Source organism: Perognathus longimembris, chromosome 21 (assembly GCF_023159225.1).
Source record: "Perognathus longimembris pacificus isolate PPM17 chromosome 21, ASM2315922v1, whole genome shotgun sequence".
In the NCBI taxonomy this organism is placed as follows: domain Eukaryota; kingdom Metazoa; phylum Chordata; class Mammalia; order Rodentia; family Heteromyidae; genus Perognathus; species Perognathus longimembris.
Window position 1 is genome coordinate 12,609,668 of NC_063181.1, and position 18,984 is coordinate 12,628,651.

Genomic DNA, 18,984 nt, shown 5'->3' on the forward strand with positions numbered 1-18,984 from the left:
GTGTCCTTTGACCAAGTGACTTGGCTTCTATCTACCAAAAAGAACCTCATGTGTTATGCCTAGATTTCCGGTCCCCAGAGACCACCAAGGAGCTGATTCCGATGCAAACACATGAGAGTCTTTATTGCAAGCTCGAGCCTGGACTCTCCAACTGTCACCGACACAGCGGATCTGGATTGAGAGCCCCAACCCTCAGATAGGCAGGGTCTTTATTGTGATTACAACAGGGGCAGAGTATTTCCAACTTGGCAGATACTTGATTGGATGACATTTAGCAAGCAAGTCTTATCTTATTTTTATTGACTACCCTTTCAGTTATCTATTTTGGCTTTGATAATGGGAATATATATCAGGAACTGACAACAGGTAGTCACCTAGCACTAATGCAGGGGATTAATGCAGGGGGTAGAGCAAGTCACAGATGGGTTAAGCAAGCCATTTACAGAAGCAGAATTTTGTGGTCAGACTGACATAGTACCAACTTTATTTTTAACAGTTGCTACCATGGTTTCCCATTACCACTAAGCAAGCTTGAGTGGGCTAAAATAATCTAGTACTCAATCATAAGTAAACCAACCCAACAGTTACCGTGGCATTTCTACTACTATTATATGGTTATTTCTATAGTCTATGATTATGATCTTTTTTTTTTTTTTTTTTTTTTTTTTTTTTTTACTGTCCAGTACCATGGTTGCTACCCAGGTATAGAGGGGAAGAAGGGCTCCCTATATTTTTAAATGTCAAACTATAAGAAGCTAGGGTTTAGAAGCTGTTAAAAATTTTTTTTTTTGGCCAGTCCTGGGCCTTGGACTCAGGGCCTGAGCACTGTCCCTGGCTTCTTCCCGCTCAAGGCTAGCACTCTGCCACCTGAGCCACAGCGCCGCTTCTGGCCATTTTCTGTATATGTGGTGCTGGGGAATCGAACCTAGGGCCTCGTGTATCCAAGGCAGGCACTCTTGCCACTAGGCTATATCTCCAGCCCTAGATGCTGTTATAATTTTAACACTAAAACTTAATATTTAGTCACTTAGGTTCTCAGGTTAGCCCTTACATTCCCTCCTCTTCTACTGGTTACTGGGGGTGTGGGGGGGGCAATCATGGCCTCATTATCATACATTTCTATTGCTTCTGTGTCCAGGAGCTGGTACTGAGATCTGAGTACCCTTAGCTGTACCGCACTGACACGATCTCTTACAAATGTAGCGAGCCTGTTAAGAATACAAGGACCAACCATTAAGATAACTATTAGCAACATCAAAGGTCCTGCTACTGAGGTTATTAATGATGTCAGCCAAGGGGACCAGCTAAACAAAGACTCATACCATCTCATGCTTTCCCGGCGTTTCTTGGATCACTCCCATATGGTTAACCCCAAAACAGCATTCCTTTTCCAAAAACCTCTCTTGTTTTGGAGGACCACTTCTGCCAGGGAGTTGAGGGAGTTGGTAGTTGGTCAGCTTATCAATGGATGCATGCATTCCCCAGATGTCCAAATCTACTTGAGCGGTGAGAAGTTTATAGATGGCTCCAGATGACTGTCAGGCGTATTTGAGGTATGGGAGGGGATGTGGCAGCAGCAGGCAGCCATGTCTCCCAGTGGCTCCAGTAGAATGTCACACCTCCTGCTGGGTTGCCTGCAACTTTCTGCATAGACTGGTTAAAGAAGCTTATCCTAAGGCCTGACTAGTGAAATCCCCTAATATTTTCCTAGTTGCCTTTTAGCAAATGTTGGTTAGACAATTTAGCTATTGCTTCAGAACCAAGCTTAGGGTATAAAGGAGGAGGCCTCCCGAACATTATTTCATAAGGTGTGATGCCGGTAAAGTATGGTGTAGGAGGGCCGACCAGTTTTTGCCAGTCTCAAGGGCTAATTTGGTTAAGGTCTCTCTCCTCTCTACCTGACCTGAACTTTGGGGGTGATAGGCACAGTGTAATTTCCAATTAATCCCCAATGACTTATCTAATAGCTGCATTACCTGAGTGACGAAAAAGGGGCCATTGTCTGAGCCTATGGCTACCAGGAGCCCAAACCTGGGAATTATCTCCTCTAGCAGCTTCTTCACTACTGTCTGTGCTCTTTCCCACTTGGTTGGGAAAGCTTCCGTCCATCCTGAAAAAGTGTCTACAAAAGCTAGCAGATACTTAGATCCAAACTTTTTTACCTCAGTAAAGTCTACCTCCCAATAGGCTCCTGGCACCGTTCCCCTTTCCCTTTTTCCCTTGGCGGCTACTCTGCCAGCCGCATTTGTCCTCTGGTAATGTTCTCTGCTAATATTCTTTCTAATGCCTGGAGCTGCCTGTCCCACAAATGCTACATTAATTGCGTTTAAAAATTTTCCTCAGCCTCTAGATCTATGGAAGTATAAGTACAGTAAGCACCAAGCAGCTTTTCAAAAAAGGCTGCTGGAGACTTATCCACTGCCTGTCTAACTTCCTCTACTTTAGACAAATTGATTGGGTGCTTTCCAGTGGCCCAGAGACCTCCCAGAAGAGCCTGGAGATAAACCTTTAGCTGCTCCCTACCTGCCAACTAATCCAGTGGTGAAAAGGATGACTAGTGCCTGAGGCTTCTTTGAGAAGGGAGGGTTGAAGTGGGAGAACAGCACGGGGAGAAGGGGGATCCCTACTTTATCTTGCCTCATCTTATAAAGGGAGCTGATGGGCAGAGAACATTCATCTTCTGTAACTTCTTCAGGCTGGCTCAGGGGCGTTGACCTTACCTAGCCAGGAACCTATAACCTTAGTCTACTTTACCAAGAGGTGACAGGATTAGATATCTATTAGGAGCTTTACTCCAAACTGGAAATTACATTCAACGTTTAACTTTAACAACTATACAGACTTTTTGGGCGCTACAGCCTTTTAACATTTTAGTTTGCAAAAACATTTTCCTGACTGGCTGGGAAAACTAATCTCTGATAACCTAACAATGCCTGAATTACCTTTGTAGGCCTCAGGTAGGTCTCAATAAGGACACGATCTCAGGTCCACAAGTTTCCTTTCCTGAACAGATATGACAACTCAGAATTTTCACTGCCGGTTAGGGCTTTGAGCAGATGCAGGGAGTTGGGATTTTAAACTATCCCCCCATTTGACAATCTTAGCTTTACTACCCACTATCACATATGACTGGCAAGTTCCTGCCCAGTAGACAGACATGGGTATTAGAAAGGCATGCTTACATACTATTCTTCTAGGACCTCCCAGCTCTGATTAACTTTTCAAGGGCCAAGGACACATGATTCTAGGATCTGACACTATCTCTGCCATCTAAGCAGTGGCTTACTGCCTCTGGATGCTCCATCACTTTTGTCCCAGGAGTGACTTTTTTATGCTGAGGTAAATGTACCTTTGGCATTTCTCTTGGTCTGTTGCTGGACTTGGACTGAGTGCTGTCCCTCTCAGTTTCCAGTTCAAGGCTAGCACTCTGCCACTTTGAGCTCCACACAACTCTGTTCCCAGCACTCTGCTGGCCGAATAGAGACTAAGATTCATAGACTAAGATTCTTTCTCTGCCCGGGCTGGCTTCGAACCACAGTTTTCAGATCAATGAGTCTTACAAAAGGCCACTTTACTCCAATTAAAAGCAACAAGGTGGTCCACACAGAAATAGTTTTTAAGCATGCTCTTACCTGGAACTTATAAGGGCCAAAGTTACATTTGATAAACTTGTAAGAATTATCTGTCCTTTACTGTAGTCCTACCTGGAAACTGTTATAAAATCTGCAAGGCAAACTGGAATAGCAATTAAACAATCATTTTGGCAGCCTTAATTATTTCTGTTGTCCAATTTAAAACGAACATTTAGGACAACTTTATTTTTAAATCTCATATCTAGAAATCCATTCCTGATTTTTTAAAAAGTCTAACACTAACTTCTGCTTTAACATTTACACTTTAGCTTCCAATTGTATTTTAAGAACTCTGAAATCTAGAGGCACTGGTCACAGTCTATTGCCTCAGGGTGGCTCATTTAAAAACAGCCATTTTTTCTCTTGCAGTCTGAGTTACTGCCTAGAACACCTTTGAACTCAAATGGCAGTTTTCCCTTAATGTAAGAATTACAAGTACCAGAATTACAAACACAAGAATCCAGACTTAGCATCTTTGCCCTTTTTTAAAAAAGATACATCCAAATTGTAACATATAGAAATCAAATTGCATTATACAGATAAACTTTTAACTCTCTTTTGAAAACTTTTTTAATTTTTAAAACCTCCCAAGGAGCAGTTTTAGATTTCAATAGCATCATCACATCACCTATTTTACCATCAGGTTTTTATGTCCATCTGTAAGGAAAAGATACAGGACAAAGAAAAGCCTCCATTTGCCCAACCTACAGAATGGGCATATATACCTATCCTACTCTTTGGGGCTTGATGAAGTGCCTCTGTGCCAGCCTACTCTTTTTCCACCATGTGTGGACTCCCCCCAGGGCCTGTCCCACCACATGGACTGGCTAAGCTGCGCCTTTGCCGGATCACCCCTCACTCCTGAGGATAGGCTCACAGGTCTGTCCTAAGTTTTCCTGCCTTTTCCTATTGACCTCTGAATGAGAAACCCAAGCAGTTCTTTAACAGTGGTAATCAAACCTATATCCAAATTTCTGACATTTAGTCCCGAATTTTAACAGTAGAGGAAAATAAATTTCATGTTCTCAATGTCTTTTTTTTTTCCTCAAATTTTTATTATCAAACTGATGTACAGAGAGGTTACAGTTTCATATGTTGGGCATTGGATACATTTCTTGTACTGTTTGTTACCTTGTCCCTCATGCCCCCCTCCCTCCCCCCTTTCTCTCCCCCCCCAGGTGTTCAGTTCACTTACACCAAACAGTTTTGCAAGTATTGCTTTTGTAGTTATTTCTCTTTTTTTACCCTGTGTCTCTCAAATTTGGTATTCCCTTTGAATTTCCTATTTCCAATACCAGTAAACATGGTTTCCAATATACTCAGATAAGATTACAGAGATAGTGTAGGTACAACCATAGGAAGGTGATACAAGAACATCATCAATAATAGAAATTACACATACACATAGGACATTGAAAGTAGTTACAACTGTGATATATCAATTGTTTCCATAACATGGAGTTCATTTCACTTAGCATCATCTTATGTGTTCATAAGGGTATAGCTATTGGGCCTTGTGATGCTCTGCTATGGCTTGCCTAAACCTGTACTAATTATTCCCAATAAGGGAGGCCATAGAGTCCATGTTTCTTTGGGTCTGGCTCACTTCACTTAGTATAACTTTTTCCAAGTCCTTCCATTTCCGTACAAATGGAACAATGTCATTCTTTCTGATAGAGGCATAAAATTCCATTGTGTACATGTACCACATTTTCCTGATCCATTCGTCTACTGAGGGGCATCTGGGTTGGTTCCAGATTCTAGCTATGACAAATTGTGCTGCGATGAACATTGTTGTGCTGGTGGCATTACTGTGATTTTGTTTGTGGGCTTTTGGATAGATACCCAACAGTGGGGCTGCTGGGTCATAGGGGAGTTCTATATTGAGCCTTCTGAGGAATCTCCATACTGCTTGCCAGAGTGGCTGAACCAGTTTACATTCCCACCAACAATGAAGTAGGGTTCCCTTTTGGCCACATCCCCTCCAACAGTTGTTATTGTTAGTTTTCTTGATATAGGACATTCTTGCTGGGGTGAGATGGAATCTCAATGTTGTTTTGATTTGCATTTCCTTTATGGCCAGTGATGTAGAGCATTTTTTCATATGTCTATTGGCCATTCTCATTTCCTCATCAGAGAAGTTTCTTTGTAAGTCTTTAGCCCACTTGATGAGGGGGCTATTGGTTCTTTGCGGTTTTGTTTTGGAAGAAGGTAATTTTTTTAGTTCTGCATATATTTTAGATATGAGGCCTTTGTCTGTTGAATGTCCGGTAAAGATCTTCTTCCAGTCTGTGGGCTTTCTGTTTATCTTGAGAGTTATGTCCTTTGCCGTGCAGAAGCTCTGCAGTTTGATGCAGTCCCATTTGTCCAACCTTTCTTTGATTTGTAGCCTTTCAGGGTCTTTGTTAAGGAAGTTCTGTCCTGTGCCAAGGAGCCCAAGTGTTTCTCCTACTCCTTCCTTTAGTGTTTTCAGGGTGCCTGTTTTGATTTCAAGGTCTTTAATCCATTTGGAATTGATTTTGGTGCAGGGTGATATATAAGGATCTAGTTTTAGTTTGTTGCATGTGTTGAACCAGTTTTGCCAGCACCACTTGTTAAAGAGGCTATCTTTCTTCCATACTATTGTTTTAGCTCCTTTATCAAAGATTAAGTAGGCATAGTTCTGTGGGTTCTTTTCTGGGTCTTCAATTTTGTTCCATTGGTCTGCAGGCCTGTTCCGGTGCCAATACCAAGCTGTTTTTATTACTATAGCTTTATAATACAGCTTGAAGTTGGGCATTGTAATTCCTCCAGCACTGTTCTTTCTGCTTAGGAGTGTTTTTGCTATTCTAGGTCTTTTATTGTTCCATATGAATTTCTGGATTGCTTCCTCTATTTCATTAAAGAATGGTGTTGGGATATTAATGGGTATTGCATTGAATTTGTAGATAGCCTTTGGCAATATTGCCATTTTGATTATATTAATCCTCCCAATCCAGGAGCATGGGAGTTTTTTCCATTTTCTTAGTTCTGACTTAATTTCATTTTTCAAGCTTTTAAAGTTCTCTTCAAAGAGGTCTTTCACTTCTTTGGTTAAGGTTATTCCTAGGTATTTTATATTTTGGGGGGCTATTGAAAAAGGAGTTGCTTTCCTGATTTCCGCCTCGGTCTTCTGATCGTTAGCATAGAGAAAGGCCATTGATTTTTGAAGGTTTATTTTATATCCTGCAACTTTGCCAAAGTTTTGGATCAGCTCTAGTAGCTTGGGGGTAGAGTCTATGGGATTCTTTAGGTATAGGATCATGTCATCTGCGAAGAGAGAAAGTTTAACTTCATCTTTTCCTATTTGGATCCCCTTTATATTCTCTTCTTGCCTAATTGCTCTGGCTAGGAATTCTAGTACTATGTTGAAGAGCAGGGGAGAGAGTGGACATCCCTGCCTTGTTCCTGATTTTAAAGGGAATGGCTTTAGTTTTTCACCATTTAGAGTTATGCTTGCTGTTGGTTTTGTCATAAACTGCCTTGATTATATTCAGGAATGTTCCCTGGAATCCCAGTTTTTCCAGGGCTTTTAGCATAAATGGGTGCTGGATTTTATCGAACGCTTTTTCCGCATCCAGCGATAAAACCATGTGGTTCTTTACCTTGCTCCGGTTGATGTGGTGGATTACATTAATTGACTTGCGTATATTAAACCAGCTTTGCATCCCTGGGATGAATCCAGTTTGATCGTGGTGTATGATTTTTTTGATGACCTGTTGAAGTCGATTGGCCAGAATTTTGTTGAGAATTTTTGCATCTATGTTCATCAGGGAGATTGGTCTGTAGTCCTCTTTCCGTGATGAGTCTCTGCCTGGTTTTGGGATGAGGGTTATACTGGCTTCATAAAATGAGTCTGGTAGTGAACGTTCTCTTTCAATTTCATTGAAGAGTTTGAGAAATATTGGAGTGAGTTCTGTTTTGAAGGCCTTGTAGAATTCTGCGGTGAATCCGTCTGGACCTGGGCTTTTCTTGGATGGGAGATCATTTATTGCTGTTTCTATTTCAATACTGGATATGGGTCTGTTTAGAAGGTTTAAGTCTTCATAGTTGAGTTTGGGGGTATCATTTTTTTCTAGGAAATCATCCATTTCTTCCAAGTTCTCGAATTTGTTGGCATAAAGGTTTGCAAAATAGTCCCTTATTATTTTCTGAATTTCGGTTATTTCTGTGGTGATGGTACCTGTTTCATCTCTTATCTCGTTTATTTGAGTGTGCTGCCTTCGTTTTTTGGTCAGGTTTGCCAGGGGTCTGTCTATCTTGTTGATTTTTTCAAAGAACCAACTCTTTGTTTTGTTGATTCTTTCGATGGTTTTTTTCGTCTCTAATTGATTTAATTCTGATTTGATTTTAATTATTTGCTTCCGTCTATTGACTTGGGGTTTGGCTTGCTGTTCTCTCTCCAGAAAATTAAGGTGCTTCCTTAAATTACTGAGTTGTTGTTTCTCCAGTTTGTTGATGTATGTACTCAGAGATATAAATTTTCCTCTGAGTACTGCCTTTGCTGTGTCCCAAAGGAGCTGGTACTTTGTGTCCTCAACTTGGTTGAAGTCCATAAAAATTTGAATTTCTGTTTTAATTTCTTCAATGATCCACTGATGGTTCAGCAGTGTGTTCTTTAGTCTCCATGAATTGTGGGCTTTTCTGTGGTGGCTGAATGAGTTGAGCTCTAATTTTATTCCATTGTGGTCTGAAAGAATGCAGGGAATGATTTTGATACTTCTGAATTTGTACAGATTTTCTTTGTGCCCTAAGATGTGATCTATTTTGGAGAATGTTACATGTGCTGCCGAAAAGAATGTGTATTCTGTCCTTGCTGGGTGGAATATTCTGTAGATGTCGATTAAGTCTAGTTGGTCTATGCAATTGTTTAGTTCTGTGGTTTCTTTGTTTAGTTTTTGGCGTGTTGATCTGTCCAGAGGTGATAGTGGAGTGTTAAAGTCCCCCACTATCATTGTGTTTGGGTCTATGAATGTTTTTAGAGCCAGTAGTGTTTGTTTGATGAAGTTGGGTGCTCCTGCATTTGGTGTGTAGATATTTAGGATGGTGATTTCTTCCTGTTGGAGAGATCCTTTTACTAGTATGTAGTAACCTTCTTTGTCTCTTCTTACCTTTTTTAATTTGAAGTCAATTTTGTCTGATACTAGGATTGCAACTCCAGCCTGCTTATGGGGGCCATTTGCTTGATAGATTTGTTTCCAGCCTTTCACTTTTAGAAGATGTTTACTTTTGCTGGATAGATGTGTCTCTTGGAGGCAGCAGAAAGATGGATCTTGATTTTTGATCCAACTTATGAGCCTATGTCGTTTGATTGGAGAATTAAGTCCATTAATGTTGACAGTTAGGATTGAGAGGTGATCGTTTGTTCCTTTCATTATCACTATCTTGTTTAAAGCTGTGTCTTCCCATTTCTTGATCTAGTGTTTACTAATTAGGGTTCATTTCTCTGTCTGTGTTGGGATCTTGACTATTTTCCCTGTATAGTACATCTTTAAGGATTTTGTGTAAAGCTGGTTTGGTGGAGATATATTGTTTCAGTTTTTCCTTATTGTGGAAGACTTTTATTTGACCTTCGGCTATGAAGGAGAGTTTGGCTGGGTACAGAATTCTTGGTTGGTAGTTATTTTTATTTAGAGTTTGGTATACTTCATTCCAGGCTCTCCTTGCTTTCATGGTCTCTGCTGAGAAGTCTGGGGTAATTCTGATTGCTTTTCCTTTATATGTGATTGTTTTCTTTGCCCTAACAGCTTTGAGTATTTTTTCCTTGCACTCTGCTGAAGCTGTTTTGATCACAATGTGTCGGTGGGAAGTCCTATTCTGGTCTGGTCGACTTGGGGTTCTAAATGCTTCTTGTATCTGTATAGGCCTTTCCTTCTGGATGTTTGGGAAGTTCTCAGCTAATATTCTGTTAAATAGGTTGCCTATGCCATTAACCTCTTTCTCCAAGTTTTCCTCAATACCTATTATCCTTAAATTGGGCTTCCTGATCGTGTCTTGAATCTCCTGTAGCGATCTGTTTTGTTGCTTGGACTGGATTTGTATTGATTTTTGATCTTTCTCCATAGAATCTAAGGAATCTTCAGCTCCTGAGATTCGATCCTCTGCTTCAGTTAGTCGGGACTGTAGGCTAGCTACTTGATTTCGAATCTCTTTTCCTTCTGACTGGTCTTTCCTGATGCTTTCCATGTCATTTCTTAGGTCCTGTATGGACTTCTTTACTTCATTAACTTCATTACTTTGGTTTTGAGTGTTGTCTCTCAAATCTTTAAGCTGGGTAGCTATCTTTTCATTTGACTCTTGAAGCTCATTTATCTTTCTATTTGTGGATGCCATGAAATTCTCCATTAATTTTTGCTTTGCCTCCTCACGCTCTAACATAATTGACTGAAGAGATTCAAACTTTTCATTTATCATGTTTATCAGTAGACTTTGTAGAGCATTTTGGGGGTTTTCTTCTATGTTTTTGATTGACTGCTCTGCTTCCTGCTTGTTTTGAGTGGGGGATAAGACTTCATTGTTTGCCATCTTTCTTGTGTTTCTTCTGCCCATTTGAATTGGGAATGCCAGTCTACCAGCACCTGTGAGCACGGTTTAAGACCCAAAGCAGCCCTTACCAAGCACTGTTGAGTAAATCTTACAATTTCACAATTATATACTGATAACTTGTATACCTGTCTATAAAGTTAGATTTGGTGTTCCTAAAGAATACAATTTCAATATAACAACCGATCCTGGGACCTGTATTCAGTAGTTACTTATTTACTGTTACAACCCTATATGCAATTCTTGTTTTTGTATTAAGTTCTTTTAGGACTGGCTTTCTCTATGAACCCCTTTGATTAACTCGTATTAAGCTGGGATACCCTCTATCCAATAACCAGGAGTCAATGGAACCTGGAGGTCCAGGCAGTAAGTCAGGAGGGTAAGTTGAAGGTAGTAAAGAGAATAGAGTAAAATGTATTGGGGGGGGGGGTGATTTTGGTTTAGTTTCAGTGACGTGGAAATGTGGAGAAGAGTAGAATCAGTAGAAAGAACAATGTTAAAATGACAGACACTGGAGAGTTAGCAGAAAAGGGTGGAGGTGTTATTTATAGGAAAGTAATTTTTAAAGGAAGAGGACACAACGAGAGAAATGAAGTAAAAATACTGGAAGACAGATACACATAACAGAGAAAAATTATTTAAAAAGGAAGCATAAGTAAATAAAAAGGAAAATAACAGAAAAAGAATAACCCAAACAAATAAATGAACACAAAAAAAACTTGATAAGGGCTGGGGATATAGCCTAGTGGCAAGAGTGCCTGCCTCGGATACACGAGGCCCTAGGTTCGATTCCCCAGCACCACATATACAGAAAACGGCCAGAAGCGGCGCTGTGGCTCAAGTGGCAGAGTGCTAGCCTTGAGCGGGAAGAAGCCAGGGACAGTGCTCAGGCCCTGAGTCCAAGCCCCAGGACTGGCCAAAAAAAAAAAAAACAAAACAAACAAAAAAAAAACAACTTGATAAAACAAACCAGTAAAAATGGAAAACAAACAAACAAAAAACAAACAAACCAAAAAAAAAAAAACAAAAAAACAACCAATGATGTTTCAGGTGTGAAAAAATTAAAAAGAAAATTAAAAAAAAATTTTTAAAAAAATGTTTGAAAAGAGAAAGAAACCAGTCTCTTGTTTTCCCTGCAATGGACTGCAGTCTATTTTCCTGATTGGCTGGTTTGACTTGATTTCAGTTGGCAAGGGGTGGTTCTGTGCTGACCTTCTCCCCTGTTGGTGCAATCGTGGGTCTCTGAGGTTCGCACAGCTTGCAGGCAGGCCTTGGGCGTCCTCTGTTGATGGGGACGTGAGCAGTCTCAGGAACTGTGGCTCCTCTGTCTGCTGTGGGGCCGCTGCCTTTGATGCCTGGACTTGACTAGGCTGTGAACTCAGCAGGGCGGGGCGCCTCTGGCCTGTTTTGCTCCACTGAGAGTTGCTTGCCTGAGGGAGGCGGCCTCCTTGGCATAGATGGGTATGGAATGCAGCTCCCTTTTGGGCTGAGAATTGGGCTTCCTCTGTGACGGGACCGTTTAGCTGTCCCCGGAACTGTTTGTTCCTCCGTCTGTTGTTTCCATGCCCCTGGTAGCTGCTCGCAGCTTTTGCTTTAAGTTTAGGAATTCCGGCGGGCAGGGCGGGGCATCTCTGGCTAAGCCCCGGACTAGCCTCCCGCCAGGGCAGGGGGCGTTCTTCTGGGCGGAGCTGGTTCTCACTGATTCCGCCCCTCCTGCCCTTTTCAAAGATGGCTTTTTTTTTTTTTGGCCAGTCCTGGGCCTTGGACTCAGGGCCTGAGCACTGTCCCTGGCTTCTTCCCGCTCAAGGCTAGCACTCTGCCACTTGAGCCACAGCGCCGCTTCTGGCCGTTTTCTGTATATGTGGTGCTGGGGAATCGAACCCAGGGCCTTGTGTATCCGAGGCAGGCACTCTTGCCACTAGGCCAAATCCCCAGCCCAAAAGATGGCTTTTTTGACCTCGCTTTCCCCAGGCCCGCTTCAGTTCCAGTCTGGTCTGACCCTATACCAGTGGCAAAGATGGCGTTTTGCTCTGGCGGTGGGGACAGGGATGCCTTCCAGAAGCTGGACTGTGGGCACAAGTGAGGATAATTTTTGTGGGGTACTCACGCTGTCTCTGCGATGTCAGGTCCTCCGTGCTCAGCTGCCGTCTGGAGTATTTAACGCTTTAGCTGTGCGGAGTGCGGGGGGGGGGGGGGGGGCTGTGCCCGGCACTGTGCCGGAGCCGGTGCTGGCGCGGCGGCGGGACGCCGCCTGGAGCTCAAATCTGTGTTTTCAGACCAGCAAAGTCGATTTTTCCTTCCTGTTCAGAATCCCTGTACTGTTAGAACTTACTTTGGCTGTCTTTCTCAGAGAAACAGTTTCTATGGGGTGAGAAAACTACAATATCGGAGGGAGCTCTGCAAGGGCTCAGCCGCTCCTCCGCCGTCTTCCTTGGGAACCCCTGTTCTCAATGTCTTTTGCTAAACAAAATATCTTGATTACAGTGTAAATAGCATTATGCAATAAGATACAAGATTTTTAAAACTGCAAATTAAAGAATCCTTAGATATCTTTTAACTGTTTTTTCTTTTTTAAACTATGTACTAATCCTTTAAAACATTTGGTAAGGCCCAAACTTGATGATGTTTGAGTTTAAACTTAAACTTACCCATTTTTACATTATAGTGACAGTTTTAATCTTGAACATGTTCACACTCACACATGCACACACATACACATGCAAAAGATCTTAAAGCGTGCAAAATAAATATCGGCCATACATTTTCCAGTGGCAAGAGGTATTTATGCCAATCTTACTCTTGCAATAACCATCCAAGACTTAAGACAAAAGAACTTTTAACAAATGACTTTAACATTCTTCAGCCTCATTTACCAGGGCTTGTTAGTTTTAGCAAGACATTTTAGCACACTAAATACTTTTCTGCTGAAGGTAGCTGGAAGGGGATTCCCTGGGCCTTAGCCCACCACTCAGCCCATCAGTACTAGACTGTAGTCTCAGCACAATTTTGACTAGAGCATTTTACAGATCAATTGACCTTTAAATGCCTTCAGTTGGAAGAAAATGGTTACTTGAAGCTGATCTCTCTTCCCCTCAGTCCTCCAGATTTTGGGGGACCTGGGGAGGCTGTTTGGACTCTATACCCGCAGAGGCCGCATGTCCCATGTCTTCCTTGTAAGCTGTTTCTGAAGGGGGTAGAAAGGGCCTTAACCAGGTTTTCCACCAAATCCTGCCAGACCAGGACGTAGAACAAAAGGTGATTAGTTTCCTTCCCTTTTTTCACTTCTATACTCAAGTCATGTGCCCAACTTTTCATGTCCTTGAAATTGTCCATCAGAAGAGAACGAGGGGTTGTCTGAGTCCGTCCCATCTTATCGTGAGTTTCAGGAAAGTAGATACAAACAGCCAAAACCAAACACCAGAGAGATGCACAAAAAGACACAAAACAGATTCCTCACAAACAAAAACCCGGAGGAGGAAGAACTGCATCTGGAACGTTGGCCTTATACCACTGTGCTGAGGGAGCCACCCGCTTCGTTCCTATTGATTATACTAAGTGAGGAGTGGACTTTGTTCCCTACTTAGAAGGGGGCCTGGAACGTCTTGCAAGATGCCCAGTTGACGACCCACCTGCGTGTCCGCTTAAGTCTTATGCCAACCTTACAAAGTATTACTGATTACTAATGGCACCACAACAGACAAGACAAACAAGTATCACCAATCGGTGCCCGGCTCTCTGGTGCAGGGGTCCTGGGGTCTTGGGGATCCCGGACGAGCCCCCAAGCTGTTATGCCTAGATTTCCAGTCCCCAAAGACCACCAAGGAGCCGATTCCGATGCAAATGCACAAGAATCTTTATTGCAGGCTCGAGCCTGAACTCTTCAACCATCACTGACACAGCAGATCTGAGATTGAGAGCCCCGATCCTCAGATAGGCAGGGTTTTTATTGTGATTACAACAGTGGCAGAGTATTTCCAACTTGGCAGATACTTGATTGGATGACATTTAGCAAGCAAGTCTTGTCCTATTTTTATTGGCTCTCTACCCTTTCAATGATCTATCTTGGCTTTGATAACAGGAATTAGCCTTGGTATCAGGAACTGACAGCAGGTCGTCACCTAGCACAGATGTAGGGGGTTGATGCAGGGGGTAGAGCAAGTCACAAATGGGTTAAGCAAGCTGTTTACAGAAGCAGAATTTTGTGGTCAGACTGACATAGTACTTGATTTTAACAGTTGCTACCATGGTTTCCCATTACTACTAAGCAAGCTTGAGTGGACTAAAACAATCCAGTACTCAATCATAAATAATCCAACCCAACAGTTACCATGGCATTTCTACTACTATTATGGTTATGTCTATAGTCTTTGACTATGATCTTTTTTTTTTTTTTGGCCAGTCCTGGGGCTTGGACTCAGGGCTTGAGCACTGTTCCTGGCTTCTTTTTGCTCAAGGCTAGCAATCTGCCACTTGAGCCACAGCGCCACTTCTGGCCGTTTTCTGTATATGTGGTGCTGGGGAATTGAACCCAGGGCCTGATGTATACCAGGCAAGCACTTTTGCCACTAGGCCATATCTCCAGCCCCGACTATGATCATTTTTTACTGTCCATTACCATGGTTGCTACGTACTAGGTAAAGAGGGGAAGAAGGGCTCCCTATTTTTTTTTTTTTTTTGGCCAGTCCTGGGCCTTGGACTCAAGGCCTGAGCACTGTCCCTGGCTTCTTCCCGCTCAAGGCTAGCACTCTGCCACTTGAGCCACAGCGCCACTTCTGGCCGTTTTCTGTATATGTGGTGCTGGGGAATCGAACCTAGGGCCTCGTGTATCCGAGGCAGGCACTCTTGCCACTAGGCCATATCCCCAGCCCATATATTTTTAAATGTCAAACTACAAGAAACTAGTTTCATGGGTGGGGGTGCAGCCCTCCAGCATGGGGTCATCACCAGGGTTTAGAAGCTGTTATAATTTTACACTAAAACTTAATATTTAGTTACTCAGGTTCTCAGGTCAGCCCTAACACACACACAGGGCTTAGCAAGCATGAAGCACTCTACCACTAGGCCCCATTCCCACCCCGGTAGAGTTTGGCTTTTAATTTTCTATTTTTTTTTTTAAATAAAAGATATGAACATAGATCCTAACCTACAAAGTAAGATTAAACGAAACAACACAAGCAGAACACAACTACTGCACAAAGGATATACTGATACAAAAGAGCTTAGGAGTAGAGTTAAACTCATGTAACATCTTCACCTCCTCTTTTCAAGGAAAGAAATCTTCCTGCCTCACTCCCCCCCCCCCCAAAAGCATGTGCAGGTTGTTCATAGTCACCCAGAGGTTTGAAATGATGGTTTTATATCTCCATTTATCTCTTTTCAAGGCGTTTGTGCCGTTAATGGTCTGTTATATGTTGTTGGAGGGGACGACGGCTCCTGTAACCTGGCGTCAGTAGAATATTACAACCCGACCACCGATAAGTGGACGGTTGTGTCCTCCTGTATGAGCACTGGGAGAAGTTACGCAGGTGAGAGCACCCATTTTATCACACTTCTCTCACAAGGCAACATAGGCTTCCTGGCTGTTCATAAGTTCTTTTTTTTTTTTGGCCAGTCCTGGGGCTTGAACACAAGGCCTGCACACTGTCTCTGGCTTCTTTTTGCTCAAGGCTAGCACTCTGCCACTTGAGCCACAGCGCCACTTTTAGCTTTTTCTGTTTATGTGATGCTGAGGAATCGAACCCAGGGTTTCATGTATATGAGGCAAGAACTCTACCACTAGGCCATATTCCCAGCCCTAAGAAGTCCTTTCTTAAAGCATAGTTTTAATCTTATTCTTAAGATAATCTCCATTTGCTGGGTAGACCACGAAATCAAGCTTTCGTATTATATTCTTATTACACAGTTGTTTATAGTTAAAATCCTAAATCTTTGCAGTATAGCATTGAATAATAAAATGCTATCTGTGGATTCAAGTCTGTGTAAGGAAGTGAGAGGAATTTATATATAACGGTGAGTCTTTACAGCGGCATACTGCATGTGTAACCCGGTATCTTAAAATATTAGAATGTTTCTGTAACAAAACTGATCTAACAATGTATGAAGAAGTTTACACTAATAAACCATCATTGTTTATGGATTATCCAAAACAATAGTTCCTAGAAGAACTCCATGTAGTAGAGCCCCTAATAACAGGACTCAGTTTTAGGTGAATTTTTTTTCCCCCCCAGTACTGTGGCTTAAACTCCAGGTACTCATGCTTGCTAGACAGGTCCTATGCAGCTGAGTCACTCCTCCAGCCCTTCTGGTTATTTTTGAGATGGTGTTTCACTTCATGGCTTGCCCAGTGCCTGCACTGCGGTCCTGTTGTTTTGCACTTGCTGCCCTCGCTGGGATGCCAGGCATGTGCTCCCACGCCCAGGCTTCCTCCATTAAAATGGAGCTTCACAGACTTTCTCCTTGGGCTGGCTTGAAATGGATTCCCTCTACCCCCATTTTAGCTTCTCGTGTAGCTGGGATGACAGGGGCCCCACACTATACCTAGCGACTCATGAAACCACTGCCACAATCAAGGCAATGAACATAGCCATTATCTCCCTCCCCACACACCATCTTTTTCTGCCTCATTATTAGGTGAATCTTAGCATTTAGTGAATAAAATTACTTTCTCCAAATAGTAACTACAAAGAGCAAAACAAGTTGATGTAGACTTGGTTCAGGGCTAAGCAGAGATTTCACTCACATGGGCATCAGTGCTGGTCCCCTATGACCACAAGGAAGTGATTCTGAAGCAGCAAGATGTGTTTAGCTCCTAAAGCTTTCGTAGTACAGAATGCAGTGTTTTGCCAGAGATGCAGAATGCTGCCTGTGATGTCTGTTTAATTTCTTCTCTTCTTTGCCCAGGGGTCACAGTTATTGATAAACCATTATGAGCCTGAAGGACATTTTTGGCACATTCATCCATGAGAAACAGGCTTCAGGTATTTCTGAAGTGACTGAGAATCTAACACGTCTCCACTTGTTGCTGCACTTTGAGTCTCAGCGGAAGATAAGGTCGTCTGCCTTTAGAGGCCTTGATCCTGAAGATTAATTTCGGCAGAAGCACCGTGTAGGCTTTTTCTGCAAAGAGCAGCAGCTGACTGGGTTTGAATAAGAAATCTGGGCTGCAGTACTGACTCTTAGTCTTTAGCCAACAGTCGCTTTCATAAAGACCATTCCTTATCAGCTCTGAACGACTGTGGGTTATTTTGTGAAGGAGAATCAAGTTAATGTGTGTTCTTGTAAAATTCAGTTTTATCTCTATTCCTTCTCCTGCAAATCTGCATACCCAGGAACTGAATATCATCGAGCAGATACTAAATATCTTCGTAAGTATATGAAATAGTGGAGGGATAAAACTGTTTGCTTTTATAAATATCTTTGATTACATGAATATAATAAATTGTGTGCATATAAATGTGTGTCTATATGCTTTCCTTTAAATATGTTGGAAACATGTTTGAAACTTGATTATACTATTTATAATCGGCACAGTACTTTGAATTATGCCAGTACCACATTGTAAAACAGAGTTGTATTTTTTGATATTTAACAATGCTTAACACTTTAAACATGCCACTTCTGAGGAATGAATCTGGTGTAACACACTTGAATGTGTGATGCCAAACTTTTTAAAATAAAATATAAATTATGCTTATTTATTATTTTCTTTACTTTAATCTTGGTCATGTTTTGATGTGTTTTTATGTTTATTTTCTTAAAGTAACACTTTGGCATGAACATACCTGCAGGTTTTTTGATGAATATAATGAATGTATGGAACTTAACTGAATTTGCATGGTCTTAAGAATTTTTCTGTGTGTATAAATTTAGCTGCTATTAACAGACGGGAGCTTTCTGTGAGTAGCCATGCACCGATCAGATATCGTTTTTTCTGAGATCTTCAAAGAATCTCACTTTAAAGATGACCAAAACATGTCTTTCTTGAATTCTCTTTGAATAAAAGTTTGTATATTATTTGTTTCACAGTGTTCTTTATTTGTTTCTAGTTGGCTTACCATTGGGAAAATTGCCTGTTGAATCTTTTTGTTCTTGTGTTAAGTGTGAATTGCCTAACTTCACAGATCTATAGTTTTAGTTTCTTGTCAGTCAGCTGTAGGATAAGTCTTAATTATCAATGAGATGTGGTCTTTCTCAGGAGAGGAATTTAAGTGGTTAGCATGAGTTGTTCACAAAACAGTTGATAGTCATGAGTGAAGGAATGTATGGTAACATAATAGATTGTTCATATTGAAGCAGAACCATGTCACTTAGTTGACTTTGCATTATAAATGAAAACTTAATTATTTGAAATATGAATTTTCCCATTAACGTAGCTGCACCACAAATCCATTATCAACGACTGGTTGGTTGATTTGGAATGGCTCACCTCCATTAGGTGTGAAATATGGTCACTTTTGTTGGAGCTCTCAGCTGTTGCTACCATGTGAGATCTCACCTCTGCTGGGCTGCGCTGTATTCTCAACACAAAGCACTAGGTGTGGGTGGATTGGTTCTGGCGCTGTGTACCTGGGAACCTACCTGGAGAGTAGATGCAGCGGATTGTGCACTCAGCCTCACCAAGTGTGCCTACACTTCAGGTTCCATTGGCAGATCTGTACCACCGGCCCATTTGTACTTGGCTGTGCTGGGTATTGAAGCCACTGGTGCTTGTTGTTGTTACTTCATCGGAAGTGGTCTTCGGGGGTGCGGGGGGAGGTAAGGACAATGGAGTCACGGTGCAGACACTGGAGAC

At 42.0% G+C, this 18,984-nt stretch overlaps 1 protein-coding gene across 2 annotated transcripts in view; it reads left to right on the forward strand.

The window, feature by feature from the left end:
* The window catches only part of Klhl2 (kelch like family member 2), an 87,939-nt gene extending 70,053 nt beyond the window's left edge, over window positions 1-17,886 (forward strand). For both annotated transcript variants that reach the window (XM_048330313.1, XM_048330314.1), the window contains 2 exons: window positions 15,575-15,718; window positions 17,094-17,886. In XM_048330313.1, coding sequence (XP_048186270.1) covers window positions 15,575-15,718; window positions 17,094-17,122 — 173 coding nt within the window. In that variant the 3' untranslated portion in view covers window positions 17,123-17,886. The remainder of the gene's footprint in view (window positions 1-15,574; window positions 15,719-17,093) is intronic.
* The last annotated feature ends 1,098 nt before the right edge of the window (window positions 17,887-18,984 follow it).